The sequence below is a fragment of the Pelophylax lessonae genome (assembly GCF_965119305.1).
Source record: "Pelophylax lessonae genome assembly, chromosome: 1".
NCBI classification, from domain to species: Eukaryota; Metazoa; Chordata; class Amphibia; order Anura; family Ranidae; genus Pelophylax; species Pelophylax lessonae.
Window position 1 is genome coordinate 34544236 of NC_138768.1, and position 21782 is coordinate 34566017.

The 21782-nt window shown below is 46.7% G+C and overlaps 1 protein-coding gene across 1 annotated transcript in view; it reads right to left on the reverse strand.

Moving 5' to 3' along the window:
• Positions 1–505: 505 nt before the first annotated feature.
• VCP (valosin containing protein) overlaps positions 506–21782 on the reverse strand; it is a 78693-nt gene continuing 57416 nt past the window's right edge. The window contains exons 8-17 of the mRNA XM_082256397.1: positions 21347–21480; positions 18717–18852; positions 18163–18275; positions 16118–16282; positions 15716–15838; positions 13617–13829; positions 13200–13508; positions 10225–10380; positions 7906–8060; positions 506–819 (exon numbers count right to left, since the gene is read on the reverse strand). Of these exons, the coding sequence (XP_082112523.1) occupies positions 717–819; positions 7906–8060; positions 10225–10380; positions 13200–13508; positions 13617–13829; positions 15716–15838; positions 16118–16282; positions 18163–18275; positions 18717–18852; positions 21347–21480 (1607 nt within the window). The 3' untranslated portion in view covers positions 506–716. The remainder of the gene's footprint in view (positions 820–7905; positions 8061–10224; positions 10381–13199; positions 13509–13616; positions 13830–15715; positions 15839–16117; positions 16283–18162; positions 18276–18716; positions 18853–21346; positions 21481–21782) is intronic.

Below are 21782 nucleotides of genomic sequence, written 5' to 3' on the forward strand. Positions count from 1 at the left end.
TCACAAAAATTCCATGCTGGTTCCTTACAAAGCATGTCCCTTTAATATTTTCTCACATCAAAAGAAAAAGGTTTTAAACAGATACCTGCACAGCTGGTGGACACCTTTACGGTAGATTACAGAAATAAAGGAGAGCCATCAGAATCAGTGAACAGTCAGTTTATTCACGTTAGACGTCAACCTGCGGGTTTTTTTTTTTTTTAATTCAATAACATCAATATTTAAAGTGAATCTTTCATCAGATTCACACCATGGATTCTTTGCTATAAAACACAGTGATGCAGTATATATAAAGGAAATAAGGATATTCTATAACCCAGACAGCCCAGTAAGCAGCTTTCTGCCTGAAGTGTTGTGCATCCTGGTTGGGAGCCTATCCTGCGGCCCTGTCCACTCCCTCACAGGAGTATGGAGTAGACAGCTTAGTGTATACACAGCTCTGGGGGCAGAAAGCCACCTGCATTGCCATTATTTAATAGGGTTTTATGTGTTACAGCAATTCACGGTGTGAATCTAATGAAAGGTTCCCTTCAGAGCAGTGACAGAAGTTGAGCCCGTATCCAGAGACCTGGCACCCCTCTTCTCAAAAACAAAAAAAGCAGGAGTGGGGTGCGCAGCTATTCCGTTCTGAGTAATGAAAAACAGAGTGTCCATTCAACTAGGAATTTCTTTGCTGTACAGTTGGGATGGCATTGGGGAGAGGAGGGGGGTTCCATCTAGCCATACAGGTCGTCTTCTTCTTCAGCAAAGTGGTTTCCCCCAGCGCCACCTCCAGTTCCTTGGCTTGGACCGGTTCCTCCCTGCCCTCCGGAGGGGAATCTAGTGGAAAGAACATTGCACTGCATTTAGAAACACAGCAACATACTAACATGGTATTAGAAAATAAAGTTCTAGATCACGATAGTTTGACCTCCACCAAACTTAACCTAAAGTCCAACTACAGTATAAGAAATCTTTTAAAATTTTAGCAAGGCTTAAGCCAAAAAAAAAAAAAAAATCATCAGCTGCCACACTACCTTCAGAGCTGTTTCTTACTGTGATCCAGTCTAGTGCTTGTTCTCTTCTGGGATGAAGAATGCCCAGGGTCACTTCCAGTGAGACCATAGCCACACCCAATAACGCTGACCTGAAGTTAGTTAGGCCATAAATTATGCAATTTACTTTCCTTCCACCATGGGGAAAATTAAAAGGAAATTGCTCTAATGCCCCACCAACAAAATGTGGAGTGGGTAATCCCTCCCACAGTACTATTGTGTTCTGCCGGCGGGGAGCCATCCCTGCCGGCAGAACACGATTGGTGATGCAGTTATAGCTGGCAGCACTAATCCTTTGAGAAAACCCAGACACGCTGGTTCTACGCAAGTTGAACTCTAGAATTACGTGTGAACAACCAGGGTGCGAACACATGGACTGAATTCCTGGCCACTCCCTGCTGAATTTTGACCCTTGTATGGCTGGCTTTACATAAAAATGCAGCAGAGGGCAGCACTGCATTACCTGATGTGCATCACTGTGGCATTGGGTACATTCCCAACCATCAGATCAATAGAACCAATGATATCACATGAGTGGGCCAGAAACTCACAGGGAGATTTCACTATTGAAAACCAAATGCATAGGGAGCCAGCAGGTTAAATTAGTTCTGGGCAGAGTATGTGTTACGACATTCTCTCAGCAATTCCTTAATACGGTTACTGTAGGAGGTTGGGGTCAAAACTTTGTATGACGAAAGCAAGGTCAAGGGTATTGGACAGCAACTGTTCCAATTACTTCAAATAAGATTCAAAACCGAAATGGCCATAGCACTCTGGAGATCTCAAATGCTTTTTCAATGGCATAGTATTAAGTAAGAGAGAACCACAGTTGAACTCAAGCAAATCCTTACTAGGTGAAGTGCTGGAGCTTTCTAGTTCAAATCTGTACTGTCCATTCCCATTTAAAATCTGGCCAGGGGGTTTGGAGAGTTATCAATGCATAGCGATTTCATAAGAGCATTAAGCAAAGTATACACACCCTACCAGCTTGTTATTGGTAATCGCAATCGACCAATTATCAGCAAAGCCGATATTTTGAGGGCCGATATGCACTTTCCCCGATATAATCGGAATCAGTACCAATATTTCGGAAAGTTCTTGAACCGGAGTGATGCCTGCAGCTAGAGGTATCACCCCGGTATCAGCGTCCATAGCCGACGGTCGGCTGTCTTGTAACAATTGATGCAGGTGAGAAGCTGCTCAGCTGTCATTACAAGGAGCGGGAGGGGTCCCCTCCCCCCCACTCTCACCGCCTTCCGCGGCTCGCCCGGGTCTCCCGTCCCACCGTGAGACCCAGGCAACCAGCCTGCACGGCCGCCAAAGACCCGATCAAAGCCGCATTCGGCTCTGATTAGGTCTCCATGTAAAAACCCGGAAGTGATGTCATGACCACAATGACAGCATTCAAAAAAGCCAAACTTGGCGTTTTGAATGCTTTTAAGTGCAGAGGAGGGGGTTTGGGTCTTTTAGACCCCCAGATCCCTCCACAAGAGTACCTGTCAAGAAAAAACTGGATTTTTGACTTACCGTAAAATCCTTTTCTCTTAAGCTCATTGACAGACGCAGATTCCATCTCTTGATATCCATAAGGTATTACTGCCCCCTACAGGAGTAGGACACTAGGCAGAAAAAAAAAAGTTCTGGCTACACCTATGGGCAGTCCCAGGGGGTATACCCTCTCTCTGCTATAGGATGTCAGTTATGTAACAAAGCAGTGTCTGAGAAATCAAACCAACCCAACTCAAAATTTTGAGGGGCGGGCCCTGCGTCTGTCAATGAGCTTAAGAGAAAAGGATTTTACGGTAAGTCAAAAATCCAGTTCTCTGTCGCTCATTGACAGACGCAGATTCCATCTCTTGATATCCGTAGGGACGTCCCAAAGCAGTGCCATAAATGAGGGGTGGGATAACAGAAAAAAATCCAATCCAGAAGGCCAAAACAGAGCCAACCAGAAGAAGAACAGAGGACTCATCGAAACAAGATGATGAGACCCAGCTGAAAAAAACAGAACCCCCCCCCCGAGGTAGACCAAAGGTCTCCTCAAACAGCAGCCAGAAAAACCTTGCGGCCAAAAGAGGCATCCGCCGAAGCCAGCACATCAACCTTATAAAATTTAGTAAAGGTATGAACAGACGACCAGGTAGCTGCCTTGCAAACCTGAACCTGAAGCACCGACGCCTGATGGCGGAAGGCCCAGGAAGCACTAAGCCCGAGTAGAGTGCGCCTTAACAGGGAACGGGGGAACCCGACCGTTAATAGAATAAGCCTGCACCACCGTCTGGAGATAGTTGCGGCAGACGCAGGCAACCCCTTTCTAGGGCCATCCGTGATCACAAAAAGTGAATCAGACTTATGAAAAAAGAGTCAATAGTAACCAAGTGCACCCTGATTGCCCGAACCACATCCAAGAAGTGCAACGCAAACTCCCGAGGATGACTGGGCTTAGGACACAGGGAAGGTAACAATATCCTCATTCAAGTGAAAGCCGGAAACCACCTTAGGAAGGAAGGATGGATTCAGGCGAAGAACCACCTTATCCCTATGAACCACAAGATAGGGGGAACGACAGGACAACGCAGCCAGTTCAGACACCCTGCGTGCAGAAGTGATAGCCACCAAAAAGGCCACCTTCTGGGATAAGGTAAGCAAAGGAATCTCCATGATATTTTTAAAGGGAGGTTTCTGGAGAACCGACAACACCAAATTAAGGTCCCAGGGCGGCAAGGGCGAGCGCACCGGAGCTCAAGGCCAGCTTCTGCTCAATCCCCACATTGCAGGAAGGCCAAGATCCGAGCCACTGAGTAAGAGCGTGGAGGAACCCCGAGGGACTCACACCACGCAATATAAGACTTCCACGTGCGGTGCTAGATCTTTCTAGAAGTCGCTTTCCTCGCTTTAAGCAGAGTAGGAATAACTGAAGCAGACAAACCCCTGTCCTTCAGCACCTGGCTCTCAACAGCCAAGCCATCAAAGCCAGCGACCGTAAAGCAGGATGGAAAATCGGCCCTTGAGACAACAGATCCTCCCTGAGAGGAAGTCGCCAAGGAGCGTCCACGACCAGCCTGACCAAGTCGGCGTACCAGGCCCAACGAGGCCAGTGCGGAGCCACAAGGATGACTGGAATTCCTTCCGCCTCTATCCTGCGAAGAAGCTTCGGCAGCAACTTGAGGAGGAAAGGCATACAGCAGCTGATAATGCCTCCACGGAGCAACCAGTGCGTCTGTGGCATCCGCCAGAGGATCCCGGGAGCGGGCTACAAACCTCTGCACCTTTCTGTTGAGCCGAGATGCCAACAAATCCACATCCAGGGTGCTCCAACGAAGGCACAATTGGTGAAAAACCTCTGGATGAAGAGACCATTCCCCTTGATCCAAGGTCTGACTGCTGAGAAAATCTGCCTGCCAATTTTCCATGCCCAGAATGTGAACTGCGGAGAGAGCCGGAAAACAAACCGTTCCACCCAACGAAGGATGCCGGCCACTTCCACGGCCGCCAGAACACTCTTGGTGCCCCGCTGGTGATTGACATAAGCCACGGCCGTGGCATTGTCCAACTGAATCCGAACCGGGCAGCCCCGAAGACGCTCGGTCCAGTGAACCAGGCAAAGCCTGATCGCTCTCAGTTCCAACACATTTATCGGCAGCTTGGATTCTTCCAGGGACCAGAGCCCCTGAGCAGACAGCCTGCCGAGAACCCCTCCCCACCCAGATAGACTGGCATCCGTGGTGACAATCGTCCAATAGGTCAGAAGAAATTACTTCCCCTGACTGAGCATCGGAGACCGAAGCCACCAAACAAGGGACTCCCTGGTCCGCTCACTCAGCCGGATCAGATTGTCCAGGGAATCGGGATTCCGGTTCCATAGAACAATCTCCTTTTGGAGAGTCCGCGTATGAAACTGAGCAAAAGGTACTGCCTCGAAAGATGCCACCATCAGTCCCAGAACCCTCATGCAGGTCCGAAGGGACAGCCAGTTGGCGAACAGTAACAGCTGAGTCGCCGACTGAATCTTCTGGAGTTTCTCTGCAGGGAGAAACCCCTTGGCCAAGGACGCATCCAAAGTCAGGCCCAGATAGTCCAGCCTCCTGGAGGGAACCAGGGATGACTTCTGCAGGTTCACCAGCCACCCGAACTCTTCCAAAGAGGTCATGGTGATCTCCAAGTTTGACAACAGAGCCTGCGGAGACCCCACACGGAGGAGGAGGTCGTCCAGGTAGCCCAGAACCGATATGCCCTGCTGCCGCAACAGCACCAGAACTGGGGCCAAAACCTTTGCGAAGACCCGGGGAGCAGAGGCGAGACCAAAGGGTAACGCCACAAACTGATAATGGTCCTCTCCCACAGCAAATCGCAGAAAACGCTGGTGTCCTGCATAAATGGGAACGTGAAGATAGGCATCCTTGATGTCTATGGAAGCCAGAAAGTCCTCCTGATGCAGGGAGGCCACCACTATGCGAATGGACAATTGAGAGCTTTTAAGTCCAGAATTGGACGCACCTTGCCCTCTTTCTTGGGCACTGTGAACAGATTTGAGTAAAAGCCCCAAAAACGTTCCCCACAGGGAACCGGAACTACCACTCCCTGTTGCATCAAGTCCTGCACTGCCCCCAACAGAGCCCTTAGGCGATCCGGGGACAGTCGCACATTGGAAGGGAAGAACCGCACCGGTGGAATTGATCGAAACTCGATCTTGTATCCCGACCGTATGACCTCGTGAACCCATTTGTCTTGAATCCTGGAGAGCCACGGGTCCGGGAACCGGCGAAGGCGCCCCCCCACCCCTGATATGGGTGGGGGCGCACCTTCAGGCCGAAGCGGACTTACCCTCAGGTCTGGAAGCACCGGATTTTTGTTTACCAGACCAGGGTCTCTTGAAAGCCCCCGGGGGGGCCTTGGAGGGCTTCACCTTGTCACCCGCCCCGGAGGAACGAAAAAACTTCTTGTGAGCTGAAAAGGAAGGTCCCCGTCTGCGACGAGGTTCCTTACCCATGGCAGCCTGCGGGAGAAAGGTGCTCTTGCCCCCAGTGAGACCCTTGATAATCTCATCCAAGGTAGCACCAAAACAGGCGATCCCCCTGAAAAGGGAGATCAGTCAAGGCCTGATCCGCCGACCAGCACTTCAACCATAGCATGCGCCGGAGGACGACCGCCGAGAATGACACACGCCCCAGCAATGGAGCAGCATCCAGCGCAGCGTCACAAACTGTAGCCCCTGCACCATCTGCTCCAGCAACTCCGTCACTTCTCCCTTCCAGGTCACGGCGTAACAACTTGGCCCATTCCGTCAATGTTTGCAAAACCAGAGCAATGGTAAACACTGGTCTGAAGGCCGACCCCGCCAGGGAGAATATAGAGCGGGACACAGATTCCGCCCTACGATCAACCGGATCCCTAAAGGACGGGGAATCCTCTAACGGGATAACAGTAGCCTTATTTAGCCTGGAGACCGGCAGATCCACCGAAGGCGGCACCGTCCATTTCTTAAGGAGGGACTCTTCAAACGAGTAGCGCCTAGCAATCCGTTTGGGCATCCCAGCGGGCACCTCGAGGGGATCAGGTGGGGACACGTGTGCAGCAGGGTCCATGGTACACCAGGGGAACCCATCAGCAAATTATGACAATGAAAAAAACTTTTTTTTATAAATGTCACCCAGCGCTACAGCGCCCCCCAGTGGCCAGGCAGCGTGCCTAGAGACCCCCGCAGAGAGAGAAGAGAGACCCCCAAAAGGCTCACCACACGATGCACCAGCGTTCAAAAGGACTGCTCTCAGCACTGTCCACATGAAAAGGAAGTCCTGTGGAGTGATCTTCCCGGGTCTAGTGAAGGGGCTTCACCCCTCACATGCCTCCAGCAACTCCCACTGCAGCCCAGCTCTGAAGAACAACGAGCTGGGTGTACCAAGATGGCCGCCACCATGAACTACACGAGGGGCTACAAGAAAATGGCGGCCCCGCGCACTGCGGCGGGAAGAGGGGTCCCCGGGGGCCCCCACCAACAGGCGATCGATTGGCAAGTAGGCCCTGGGGAGCCAGGGAGGCAGCCCCCCCGCACAACAGCCGGAGGGAGGTGAGGGAGAGGGACACCACCGGAGGGGGGTGCACAGAGGAACAGAGGGGAACCCAGAGCAATGGGGGTCCGACCGTCCCAGGGAAGGGCCCGCGATCACCCGAGTCAGCCATGAGGGAAAGGGGGGAAACGTACTCACCATACCGGAACAGAGCGTGCGCCACTCCAGACAAAACCCCTCGCTGCCCAGTGGGGGGGGGGGGGGGGGGGGGGTTTCGGGCAAAAGAGACGCTGCGACTCGGTCACAGACCGGTCGTATGCGACTCGGTGGGACGTTTAACCCGCGAGCCAATCCCCGTCCAGCGGGACTATGTCCCGGCCGACCCAGCGCGGAGCTAGGGCCTGCACGCGCTCGTAGGCCGGCTAGAGTGACCACTGGATCTCAGCATCCAGCCCGTCGCCCAGATCCGGCATAATTGCTTGTAGATCTCACAGGAACAATGCGGAGAAAAAAAGCTAGCTAAAAAAAAAAAAAAAAAGATCTAAAAAAACTTGCCAGGACCAGAAATCTCAGCAAGGAACTTAGGTCCTTACTCTTGACTAGGCAGAAAAAAACTGACATCCTATATGAGAGAGAGAGAGAGAGAGAGAGAGAGAGAGATGGAATCTGCGTCTGTCAATGAGCGACAGAGAAAAAATCTTTTAAAAAAGTTTTTTTAAATGTACCAAAATATCGGCCGATACCGATACGAGATGACTAGGTATCGGCAATGACAAAACGATATTGATCACTAATTGATAAGCTAACCACCCTTCATATGTCTGCAAATTGGCATTGACAAAATCACTAACTCATTAGCATACCTGAAACTTCCAAAGCCGCGGCTCTGCTGCAAAGTCTGTGCAAACATTTCATATTTTCGGATGTCGTTATCGCTGACGGAACGGCGAGCAAAGCGCATAGCTTCCTCAAAGTGATCCCGGCGGATTTCAGGTACGGGGTCATCCTCCTCTACCTCCTGCATTAGGGAAAAAGAATGGTCAGAACAGACAAAACACTACAGCCTCGATCCTCACCAGTGGTGGTGTATAAATGATGGCAAACTATACAAGCCTTCTAAAACAGCTGATGGGAGCAAATTAGCTACATATAGTCTGTTTTCAATCTAAGGTGGCTGATAAACTTCAGTTAAAAAAAAAAAATAAATGAATAGGCACTATAGCTACAGATAAAAAAAAAAAATTATATATATATATATTATGATAAAACAAAATGAACGAAAAAAAAGAAAAAAATGATGGGCTTTACAGCACAGTTTAGCATTAAACTGAATTATGGCCCCAAAAGTTTTATTCTCCAACATACGCAGTGATACCTTACATGTATGAAGTCACAGTTTACATACACGTACTGTGGGCGCGTCTGCATTTGCAGTGTTTGTGCGTGTGTGTGTGTGTGTGTGTGAGTGCAAGTTAAGAAAAGGTGCATTTAATTTTTTTTTAATTATAAATCAAACTTTTTTTTTTTTTTTTAAACATTATTGCTTTCACAAGTAGGTTAACAAGCCCAATGGGATAGCATTGGGCAGGTGACAGCTACACTTTACAACTTTGTTCGATATACTCACCAGAAACGGTATATATCCTCTCCCCACGTCATATAGATACAAGTATTCTGTAGGAGTATGTACCTTTTTATATCCCTACCCATCAGGGTGTTCACACTCTATATCTCTGCCCACGTGTGGCTATTGACTTTCTAATTGTATGTAGAGGGGCTTTACCTCTATGACGTGGGGATATGATCAAAATCTTTGGATATGCTGTCTGTGTACGGTTACACCTTTACTAAGGCTTTTAACTCCTGCAAAGTCAGGAGAGTATCCCTTTCTTGCTCTGGCTATATTTTGTGCTTTTTTTCTGTGTAAAAAATAGCCTTTGGTGGAAAAACGCACATATATATATGTGCATCATTTACAGCAAAACCTTTCTTTTCTTGTATGTATGCATTTTCCTGTATGTGTTTTTTTAATTTTTTTTATATAAATTGGCTCACTTTTTGATCCATATATGCTGTATCTCTCCTTAGAAATGGATATCTTTTTTGCATGAGATGTACGTTTCTAGGGAGAAAGTATTGACGTTGGTGGGAGGATTATATTGATTTATCCTCGCCTTTGTGCGAGGGCATCTTGTGCCCAAAATTGCGTACTGCACTTTATTCTTTATCTAATTAGTACCCCTCCTGAATGAAATTAATTGGCCTCTATAAATGTCTGTGCACTTCCTTCCACCGTTCGCTCTGAGGAAACTGGCTTGGCACCAGTGAAACATGTCAGCGTAGATGTCATCAGCTTGTCTCTAATTGAATTTGGACCATCGTGACCATCGGGCACCGTACGGCTGGATCTTATCCGTTCCTCCGCCCCCTACATCCGGCGTGACGTCAGGCTGCCATTGACGTTCCTGTTCCCGCTACAGGGAAGCGTGCAGAGGGGAGCCAGACACGGGGAACGCCTTTGCCGGAGTGCACCGTCTACAGGTCATTTGGGTCAACATCTCCCGTGAAGACTTCCATGGCTTACACTCCAGGATGGTAACTCACTATCTCTCCTATAACAGTCTCTCTATTTGATGTGGTTTGAGAGAACTCATTATCCACACAACGCAGGGTTCACCTGAGAGTTTGTGTATATCAGCAAATCGCATCTGCCTGCCATTCAGTTACCAACTACTCGGCTCTTGTTGATTCCAGGTTCTTCATATAGGACCCTATATTACTCACATCCATTTACCCGTGGTGGTGAGCTCTCACTTGAGGAATTACATTGGCTGAGCCGTATATGGGCAGTACTTATGCGATTGATTCTTTGACCCATTGCTTGATCTCATTCACCCTCCTGGTTTATGTAACCTGATATCCCTCATCATCATCATTATTATGATCATCATCATCAGTACTACCATCTAATTATCTTTGGAAGCTCATTTAACCCGGGTTGATGGTTTTCATTTGGATGATATTGTGTTTTTAATCTGCTTTTACTTATGTTATGTCACACCTTATTACACTGATTTTGCTACCTTGCACTGGCACATGTGCCTTAAAAAGTTTATTTGTTTAAATTGCATAACGGTGTCCTTAGTTGACTCCTTTTCTGGGGGGATTCTTGTACTGCATACCATGGCTGAAGGGTTTGTCTGTCTTTCCCGTTCTCTCCTGATCTCATTCTCAATTGATTCACGAATTGCCAGTTTGCAGGCCCGCTGACAGATCTCAGTAAGGTCAGCACCAGAAAATCCATTGGTCATCTTGGCCAGGAAGTCCACGTCCACATCCTGCAAAATAAACATAGAAAAGATGATGATTTCTACACTCACCGAGTGTAATCAAGTTAAAAAAAAAAAGATCCAGAACATAAATAGGTTTTATCATAAAAAATAAGTAGGGCCAATGTCAACGGGCTTTTTGTCAATTCAAAATTGCTTCTCTATCTTTACAAGGCTACGGCAATGCAGAAACAAAATGAAATTCAGGTCAACTATAGGTCAAATGCACCCATCAATGAATTCTGAATGATCTTGGATGTCTCAAGCTGCTGGTGAGAAGACCAATATTGATAGGTTTGTGACCAATTAAAAAAAAAAAAAAAAAAAAAAAAAAAAGGACCAAATGTCGGACACCCTGAAGAAAGGTACGCACCAGGGAGTGTGTGGCCAAAGGTCGTTGGAAAAAGACTGCCAAAGCCGACACCTTGCTCTTGATGGTAGTCGAGGTCAACTTCTGCGAGCTGAAGGAGACTCCGCAAGCTGAAGGAGATCGTTCAGTACTGCGATCCCCCATTGGCGTAGCAAAGCTAGCACTGGGGCTAACACTTGAGAAGACCCGAGGAGCAGAGGCGAGACCAAAGGGTAACGCCACAAACTGATAATTTCTCCTCTCCCGCAGCAAAGTTGAGGAAGCGCTGGTGACTGGCACATATTGGAATGTGAAGGTAAGCATCCTTTATGTTGATAAAGGCGAGGAAACCTCCTGAGGCACGGATGCCAACACCATGCGAATGGACTCCCATCTGAACTTCTGCACCCGCACAAAGCAGTTCAGTGCTTTGAGGTCCAGGATTGGATGCACTTTGCCTTCCTCCCTGGGAACTGTAAACATATTTGAGTAAAAACCCTGAAAAGGTTCTGAAGTCGGAACCGGGACAATCACCCCTTGATGTAACCGGTCTTGTACCGCCCCAAACAGACTCTGTAAGCGGTCCGGGGACAGGCGAAAGTTGTAACGAAAGAACCTTGCCGGGGACAAGAGCGAAACTCGATCTTGTAGCCAGACCCAATGACTTCGTGGACCCACTTGTCTTGCAGCAGGGAAGCCCATGGGCTCGGAAACCAGCGAAGACGTCCCCCAGCTGTTCTCCCTCCAGGTCACGGTGTAAAAGCTTAGCCCACTCGGTCAGAGTTTGCGATACCAGGGCAATGGGGATAACCGGCCTCATTGCCAAACCAGCCAGATTGCACATATTGCATGCGGGCCACAGCCTCCGCCTTCCTGTCAGTCGGATCCCAAAAGGCCGCCAGGGACTCTCAACCGGAATCATGGTTGCCTTGTTCAATCTGGAAACCAGAGGGTCCACTTCTTAAAGCGGAGTTCCACTCAAATTCCGCTGATCTGCTTCCTCCCCCCCTCTGGTGCCCAATTTGGCACCTTTCAGGGGGGAGGGGGGAATGGGTACCTGTCCCTCGGAAGTTCGGCCCCACTCCTTTTTCTTCCACCGCTAGGCCAATTACAGGTGGGGAGATGGGCTCCAAAGACTCCATGAGTCACCAGGAGGACCCCACAAAGTGCAAAACTGCAAGGGACAACCTCCACCACGCTGGCAGCACCACCCGGTCACCAGGCACAAGCACTAAATGATCCTCAGCAGAGAGGGAGAGAACCCCACCAGACTCACCACCCAGCAGAAACAGGCACCTGCAGCCACCAGGATAATCTGCACTCCACGTGCGGCTATCAGGAAGTGAAAGGATCCAGGAGTCAGCACCAGGGAATCCCACCACGGAAATCGCCACCCACATGGCTCCACTGTCATGGCCGCTATTTTAAATGGCAAACCACCGCAAAATGGCAGCCCACCGTATAGAGAAACATAGGTTACAACAAAATGGCGGCACCACGAGGCTTACTGGGACCCAGGCTTCAAGGACAAACCCAGGCAGGACGGAGGTCCCTGGCAGGAGCCCCCACCAGGTACAAACCTCCCCCGCGGTCAATCTTCCGGTCGCCGGCAGTGCACCCCCCCCAGAGCAGAGAATAGCGCCCTGCCCCCACTCCCAGGAGGTGGACCAGACCACCCCAACATATGTGGAGGGGTAGGATGGGAGACAAGATGACAGGGGATGGGGTTGTTTGACCATCCCAAGGAGGGGCTTACGTCCACTCCAAAAACCCTCCGGGGGGTGGGGGGGGGGGGTACAACAGCTACTCACCATAACAGGAACCAGGCAGGCATCGCTTCAGACAGAACCCCTTTTCTCCTAGTGTGGAGCTGAGGTCTACACGCGCTTGCTGGCCAGACTGGGGTGACCACTGAATCTAGATTACCCAGCCGATTGTAGATCTCTCAGGAAAAATCCAGGAGAAAACATTTTTTTTTTTTTTTTTTAAAGTGCCAGGACCAAAGATCGCAGCAAGGAACTAGGTACTGACTAGGCAGAAAAAAAAAAAAAAAACCGAGTGCCTATAGCAGAGAGAGGGAGTATACCCCCTGGGACTACCCATGGGCGTAGCCAGACTTTCGGCCTAGTGTCCTACTCCTGTAGGGGGCAGTATAACCCAACAAGCATGAAGATCTGAAGCGGTGTCCGTCAAGGTACTAAAGAGAAAACTGAACAGGCAGACTCTTTATTGTAGAAGGCACATTCAAGGTCTCTTCTGCAATAAAATATACTTGCCTGTTCGCAGTTTTCTATAGAATGTACACGGAGCTGCTCATGAGTGAAGTCATCCCATGCCGGCCAATGTACATAGCCTAAGAATGGCATCCAGGATGACCAAGGAGAAATGCCTGGGCCAGTGAGGGACCTTAAAACATTTAGGGAAAAAGTACTATGTGTCCAATATTTTTTTTTAGTGGTTTGGAGGAGCAGTGACTTGCCTTGGCGACTGGAGACTTCCTTAGGTTGGCCTTTAGGATGGCAATGCGGGACTTCTCATCGGGTAGTGGAATGTAGATGAGCTGATCCAGACGGCCAGGACGCAGAATGGCGGGGTCAATGATGTCAGGTCTGTTGGTGGCTCCAATGATGAAGACGTTCTTTTTCGTGGACATTCCATCCATCTCAGTCAGGATCTGGTTGATGACTCTGTCAGCAGCTCCACCACCATCACCGACATTGCCACCACGGGCCTTGGCAATGGAGTCCAGTTCATCAAAGAAGAGAACACAAGGAGCGGCCTGTCTAGCCTGTATAAGGAAACAAAAAAAGTATTTTTTTTTTTTATAAACAAACTAATGACATTCTCAGGGCAGGCCAGAAAGTATAAATCACTCCATTCAAACAAAGGCTCTTACCTTGTCAAAGATCTCTCTGACATTGGCTTCAGATTCTCCAAACCACATGGTGAGCAGCTCGGGGCCTTTGATGGAGATAAAGTTGGCCTGGCACTCATTGGCAATAGCCTTGGCTAACAAAGTCTTACCACACCCAGGTGGCCCATAGAAAAGTACACCTTTAGATGGCGTCATGCCAAACTTCAAAAATTTGTCTGGATGCTCCACAGGATACTGAAATTAAACAGAACAAAACAAAGGTTATTCCTACAGACACATCAAATTAGATAGCAAAGGCAGGGTATTTAGTACAGTTGCACTGGTGCAGATAATAAGCATTTGCTCAGGTATCAGTACGCGTGCAAATGCTCTGATAGCCGAAACCAATACGTTCTGCCTCGGTTCTTTCAGCTGGATTTCCCAGCTAACAACTGAAATGTAAAGAAAAGAATGGTGGCAATTATTGGTTAAAGAGGAAATCCAGCACCTCCCCCCACAAAAAAAAATACAAGTCAGCAGCTACAAATACTGTAGCTTCTGACTTAATACTAGGACACTTATCTGTCCTGGAATCCGGCAATGTCCGGGTAACCTCGCCATGGCGAGATCATCCAGAAGTGGGTACCTGTCAAAACCAGGTACCCATTCCCCACTCCCCCCGAAAGGTGCCAAATGTGGCTTGGGAAGGTTGAAAGCTGAGCTTCCCCGTATGGATGGAGCTCCGCATTAACGGGGCCGCCGCGTCCTTAACACTCAATGACATTTCAGCTGTCCATGGGACTGGTCGAGAGTGCTGCTTCGGATTAATCTGCCTAAACCTGAAAGAGGGTAAAATCTTCGGCTTTGTCCCTCAGGCACCCACTGAACATGGGGGACCCGGAGACGTTTTTTTATTTTAAATAACTGCAAAGCAGGGAATAAGCTTATTGGTTCACAATTTTGGAGTCATCCCTACCCACTCTAACTCCACCCCCCCACTAAGTCCCAGTTGCCCAGGAGAAGATATACCAGCAGTGCTCAGCTGATCCCAAGGCGCTCCGCTCCAGAGGATCCACCTGTTATAAGAAGCTGCATCCCAACCACTCCAGCCCTCCACCCTTATTCCACCCCCAACTACCCTGTCCTCACTTAACCCCCCACCCCCATCTCCAAAACAACCCCTGTACCTACTCTCCCTAGGCGATATGTATTGGCGAGTACTAAAACGGTATCATACTTGTACTCTGGGTTTAAAAAAAAAAAAAAAAAAACGGTATCGATGCATCCTATAGTATGTAGTACAGTAAATATATGCTGCCTTCCCTTCACTCCTTCACTGCCTTGCTTGCCCACCGGAGGCAAATAGAAAAACAAAAGCCCTGTGTGAGTTTCAGGTCTGGTTCGAGTCAAAACTGACACAGGACTAAGGACATTCTTCCTTGTTTCCACAAAAAAAAAAAGGTTTAGACCCGACGTTTGGTCATTCAAGCACCCAGGGCTGCAACATGGATAAAAAAGGAGAATCACATGCTCCCTTATATCCAGAGGTACCAGGTTCAATTTTTCTCTGGCAGCAAAACATGGAGGCAAGGGAGTAAATGAAGGTCAAATATAAGCAGCAAATTGGGGGGGGGGGGGGGGGGCTGGCTTTGGAATGTACCAGCTACTTCAAACTAAAAAGGCATGCTCACATGATCAACAATCTAGTTACCCCAGAAACATGTGCTGTCCGATGGGCCTGCTTTACAATTAGAGAGCTATGCAGTGTCTGCACCCACCATCAACTGCTAAGGCGGGGGGGGGCACATATCTCCTGGATTCAGCCCTATGGGTACAATATAAGAATCACAGGAACCCCATTAACAGAATAGATTTTTGTTTGGATTTTTGTAACCTGCTTAGACCCATTATTGTATAATCGAGTACTTCAATGTAAGACATTACAGAGAAGACTTGCCAAAAGGGATTTAGGGGAAGAAAATAAAAAATAAAAATTCAGGGGTATCAAACAGAAAATGCTATAAGCGATAATAAGGTTGAAGATTGATGTACATCAAAGCCAACCTCTCTTCGTTTTCTAACAGTTAAACTTGATGAACTAGTTCCATCATGATACATGATAGGCGTTATGGTTGACTCACCTGCACCAATTCCTGAAGCTCCCTTTTAACATCTTCTAAGCCACCAATATCCTCCCAGGTAACCTGTGGCACCTCCACCACAGTCTCACGCAGTGCTGATGGGTTGCTCTGACTAAGTGCCCACTGTAAGGAACAGAATATGTGTTATCCAGGAGATATTGTAAAACAACTTAGTTTCCAAATGTTAATCTTGTAATACGAGGGACAACTTTCTGACTTTTAAAAGGAAAAAAAAAAAAAGGTAATCAACCGCAGAGTCATTGGGAAATTGTGGACCTCCTGGAGCCTCAAGCACAAATTTTGAAGGTGTTAATTTTGAGAGAGGTGTTCGTCTCTAGCCATTCAATAACCAAGAGACATTAAAAGACAAAAAATGATGGAATTTGAAAGCTTTAAACATACCCTGAAGTCGTCCATAGTGACAGCCAATGAATTCATCACTTCAGCATCTATGGTTTCATCTTCTAAGTCTATGAGGTCCATCTTCTTCCGGATGGCCTGGAGAGCGGCTTCGGAGCACAGCGCAGCAAGATCGGCCCCAACATGCCCATGTGTCTCATTTGCTACCTGGAGAGAGAGAGGGGAACAGTGAGAACAAAAGTAGACACTTTCCACGATCAAACAGGAAAATTATTATTCAGCCAATAGTTAAATCCTTATGTCTTGCAGGATCCACAGAACGGATTCTGCTCTTTTATTTCTAAAATTCCCATACTGACAGCAAAACAATTGTAACCCAATAAAAAGGCCTGTCCACAGAAGACATTTTGCATGTGCTTCTGCTTTGGTGTGCATTAGAAATGTCTCTGAACAAATTAATGTATTAAAGACCTTAAAAATTACTAAACCCCAAATTTTACCATTCCCAAAAGAAAACTCAAATGCTAAATAAATATCATTAAATCTTTAAGCATACCAATGTTCTCCATTAGAGTTCTGCCTACTAGTGCACGTGCAGTGTATGCTACATTTAAGGCATGGCTCTAGTGATAACTCAGAGATGCCAGTGTGCTTATGTCAGCTCTCATCCAACCTTTTAAGCCTTGAATGGCTGTTCATGCTATTCACATGCACAGAACTATGGTGTCAACTGCAGGACCCTTTGCACTGCAAAACGAGAAAGGAAACTGGGCGCTGCATGTGACCACCATACCGTGTCCTTATCGTATCAAAAAACAGGTAGAGGAATAAGTTACATATAGGCTGAAGCTTATGCCTGGAAGCACCCCTTAAAGTGGCATTCCACCCAAAAGTGGAACTTCCTTTTACATGCATTTTGTGACACTACAAAACACCTCCCTCTTATATAGAGTGTATCCTAAACATATATCTATGTGAAAAAGCTCATACGAGGAGTGGTACGCTCCAGCACTCGACGGAACGGAAGTGAGGTACTGAAGGGATGTAAGTCTCCACCCAACTGCCACTCCTGAGGATGTCACGCTGACAAAACGAGTTGGGTGGAGCCTCTTACGTCACTTCCAGTCTGTTTTACGCAGGAGCGTCCCATACATATGATTAAGTGCTACTGCTTGTATATGTATACAAGAAAATATTTATGGTGTGATTTTATAGTTTTTGAAGGGTTCTAAATAAATGGTATAAAACTATTGAAGATTGCCCTCTGGCTCCCTTTTTATGTACAACACTGGAGTGGAGAAGAAAAAGTGAGAGGAGGCCCAGTGCCGGCAGGGAAGGAGAATAAACCCTGAGGGGGGGGGGGGGGGCAGTGCATTTGACCTGCTTATTTAATATAAGGGGTCCTGGAGCTTGGGTGAGTGTGGCTCAAGAAGGGGGGGAGTACGTGTGTCACAAACACCGAAGTGTGTATAATCTACACTTTGACGTGTCCTATAGCAAATAGTGAAAGTATAGTGACATGCACAAAGCTATTTATATGAAACAGATTATATATATATATATATATATGATAAAGATCAAGATATACACAAACCGTATCTCACGATAGTGAGTACACCCCTTACATTTTGTAAATATTATTATACCTTTTCATGTGACATCACTGAAGAAATTACACTTTGCTACAATGTAAAGTAGTGAGTGTACAGCTTGTATAACAGTGTAAATTTGCTGTCCCCTCAAAATAGCGTAGCCATTGAAAGGTGACCTGTAGCGCCACTATATATATTTATATATATATATATATATATATATATATATATATATATATATATTATATTATATATATTTGGCTCCATAGTTATGTCCCTGGTAGAGAGATAAAGGTGGTGGCAGCTACATTGGCATACATTTATTTCCCATTACACGGTAACAATTATCCACAAATCTGTGCAAATGTTTCAAAATCTACTAGTGTGTGGCAAGCTTAGGAGGGCACAATGCGCAGCAGATAGGAATGTTTAGTTCCCCTTTAAAACAAACATCTGTGGCCAGCAAAACAAAGAACTATTCTATTAAATGCAAACCTGTTCTAGATCCACATCTTCAGCCAGCTTCATGTTTTTGGTGTGTATTTGAAGAATTTCCAGCCTTCCAGTAGCATCAGGAATTCCAATATCAACCTCTCTGTCAAATCGGCCTAAAGCGGAGACAAGCACCACTTGTTAATCTTTAAGGTTCCCAAGCAAATGTACAACATGATAAAAGGTGTAAATCCATTCTGCAGTGAGCTGGATACACGGGGTTACTCGCAATGTTAGTAGATGACAAGAGGGATAAGGAATCAGAAGCGTGGTTTAAGGTGCAATACGGCTGAGGGCCAGCCCAGGATAAAAGAGTCTCTGCTCAACATATAAAGCAAAAAAGGGCCCTAGCCTTGTTTATATGTTAGATTGGAGGATGACATGTCTCCTGTTACATCAAATCCATCTTTAACAGTCTCTCATAGCATGGGGGCCCTCTTTAAAATAACAGTCTGAATGTCAAAGCTCTTGAACCATCACTTCGTATACATAAATTTCCTTGTGAAGGGGTAAGATATTCTTTTGACCAATCAGCATCACTAGATAAATGAACTCACCAAAACGTCGCAGTGCTGGATCAATGCTGTTGGGTCGGTTGGTGGCAGCCATGACGATGACATGCGCTCTTTGTTTTAGACCATCCATAAGGGTTAGCAGCTGAGACACAATACGACGCTCCACCTCTCCGTGTGTCTGCAGAGCCCAAGAGAAAAATTCATTACAGTGCACCTTTCCTGTGACTACTTATGGAGACAAAACCGTAATAATGGAAATGTATTTAGTTTTCAGAGTATGGTGTTGAGCAACCTCCTGAAAAATGAGTAACACAAGACTTAATTCCTTAATGGCCAGAGTTCTTTTAGGCTACAAAACTGTGTGAGCACACAGGTATCCAACACTTCTAAAAGTATTGTACATATGAAGAACAAAGACTGCAGCGCTAAAGGGAGGGAAGTAGCAGACTGATGCCCCCGGAAACTGGAAAAATCACCAAAGTAGACACCGCTACTTCAGTGATATCCAGTTGTTTCTGGGTATTGTGCTAAGCGGCCAGCCTGATGCACTGTAAACACTGGAGGTCAGCAGTTTAGCAAGAGCACCACCATTCAGTGATTGCATTATATTTTCCGAATTAATGAAAGGCGTTCTCTGATTGAACAGTGTGGAGAGGTGCAGGTGAGACCTCACGGAGTCTACTTCAGTGATTTCCAGCTTCTAGGAGCATTGGCCAGGTTATGGTATATACATCATTACATTGGTTCAAGCTGGACCAACGTAACTAGGTTAATATACATCATGCCTGCAAATTCATCTTTAACCACTTAAGGACACGGCCTTTTTCTGACACTTATTTACACGTTAAAATTAATAGTTTTGCTAGAAAATTACTTTGAACCCTCAAACATTATATACATTAGATTTTTAGCAGAGACCCTGGAGAACGCCATGGCGGTCTTTGCAATATTTTAGGCCACACTGTAATTGCACAGCAGTCTTTCAAAACACAATTTTTTGAAAAAAAAAACAAAAAACAGTAAAGTCAGCCCAATTTTTTTGTATAATGTGACAGATGTTACGGCGAGTAGATAACCCAACATGTCATGCTTCAAAATTACACACACTCGTTGAACGGCGACAAACTCCAGTACCCTAAAATCTCCACAGGCGAAGCTTTAAAAATTTGTTACAGGTTATCTGTTTAAAGTTAAACAGAGGAGGACTAGTGCTGGAACTAATGCTCTCACTCTAACGATCGTGGTTATCTCACATGTGTGGTGTAAACATTGTTTATATATGTGCGAACGACTTACGTAGGCGTTTGCTTCTGCGCGCGACCTCGGAGTGACAGGGCGCTTTATTTTTACATTTTTTTTTGGATCACTTTTATTCCTATTACAAGGAATGTAAACATCCCTTGTATTAGAGATGAGCATGAAAAGTCCCCTTTATTGAGATATGGGGTCAAATAAACTAAATTGAAAAAAAAAAAGCTCTTTAAGTGCCGTTCACATTTCTGCGATGCTGGAACGCTGCGAATATACAGCGTGTTCCCGCATCGTATCCGCACCCCTGGCAGTTCACAGTGCCATATGAGATACACTGGGGGTGACAATTAGAAGTTGACACCCCTAAATCGGATCGCATATCGCAGTGCGATCTGAAAGTTCGCACAGAATCGGATCGCACTAGTGCGAACCACCATGTGATCCGATTCTGCTGCGGACCAAAAAAAGGGTCCTGTGCGAGTTAGGTGCAATTGCGAATTTGAACCGCACAGAGATCACATGTAATTTTAGGAGCAGTGCACTCCGAATTACATGCGATCTCTGTGATCGCAGAAATGTGAACCGGCACTTAGGCCGTTAGGTGAAAGTGATGTCAGACGCCAGTCCTTTCAAGAGCATTGAGTTGAGTGGGGGCCATCTTGCCCTCACTCAACTACCTGCCTATCGCTCCACACTGAATCTGCTGCCGGGACTACTTTTATTTGAAAGAGGATCACCCACTATATAAAAAAATAATGTGGTATGGCAGGTAGCTGCTGCCATAACAATGATATACAACATCAAATTGATGATGTGTATATCTATCACACACACACACACACAGTGGGCGGTCCGAAAATGGTAAAAAAGAAAAAAAAAATTTGTTTTAGAATGATACTTACCTAGGTGGATGCAGCATTGGTCCTCTGCCGGCACTAAGGCGGAGAACCAAGCAATCAAAGACTGCCGATCCCTCAGTTTTCCAAGCTCCCTGAAGAGAGAGCGAGTAATCACCGCTGTCTACTCTGACCCCCCCCCCCCCTCTCCTTGCTCATTGGAGCACTGGGCCGTGAAGGGGCGGGAGAAGGCAGCTCAGGCTCTCAGCAGCTTGCGGTGGGCAAACCCTGACCATATGGTAACCATCGTTCCCGAGCCTAGACTGGCTCTGCGACTGACAGAACCAACTGCACGCCTGTGATACAAAGAAGTACAGCCCAACGAGCATTGGCTGTACTTCTCCTTTAAACATTGCACATCCCAAAAAGTAAAACACCACCATTAAAAACATGTCCTAGAAGACATGCCTCTACCCATCGTGCAAATAAAATACTGAGAGGATTAGAACTTATTCGAATTCGAGATAAAAACAAAAAATGTGAGCCAGGTATCCCCATGACAGAGGACTCCTCCCAGAAACCCACCTTCTCTCTTTTGGGAGCAATGGCATCCAGTTCATCAATAAAGATAATGGCAGGGGCATTCTTCTCTGCTTCCTCGAAGGCTTTGCGCAGGTTGCTTTCAGACTCACCAGCCAATTTACTCATAATCTCAGGACCTAGGATGACCAAGCATGCACAAAATCATCATCAAATATCTTCAAAGGATGGAGCATTTTTTTCTGTTTTGTCACCAGTTCAGTAATGAAAATTGGGTGGTAACGAACAAAAAAAAAAATTGAAAAAAAAGCACTTGGCCTAAATACATCCCTCTGTCTGATCAAGATTTGTAGAATGTTGAAAGTTTAAGTTTAATCAGATTATATATAAGGTGCAGCTTCTAACGCACTGTGAGACGCTCAGATTGTGTGAATATTTACTTAAATTATTCAACCGTGAATACAAATGGACTGTTTACCTT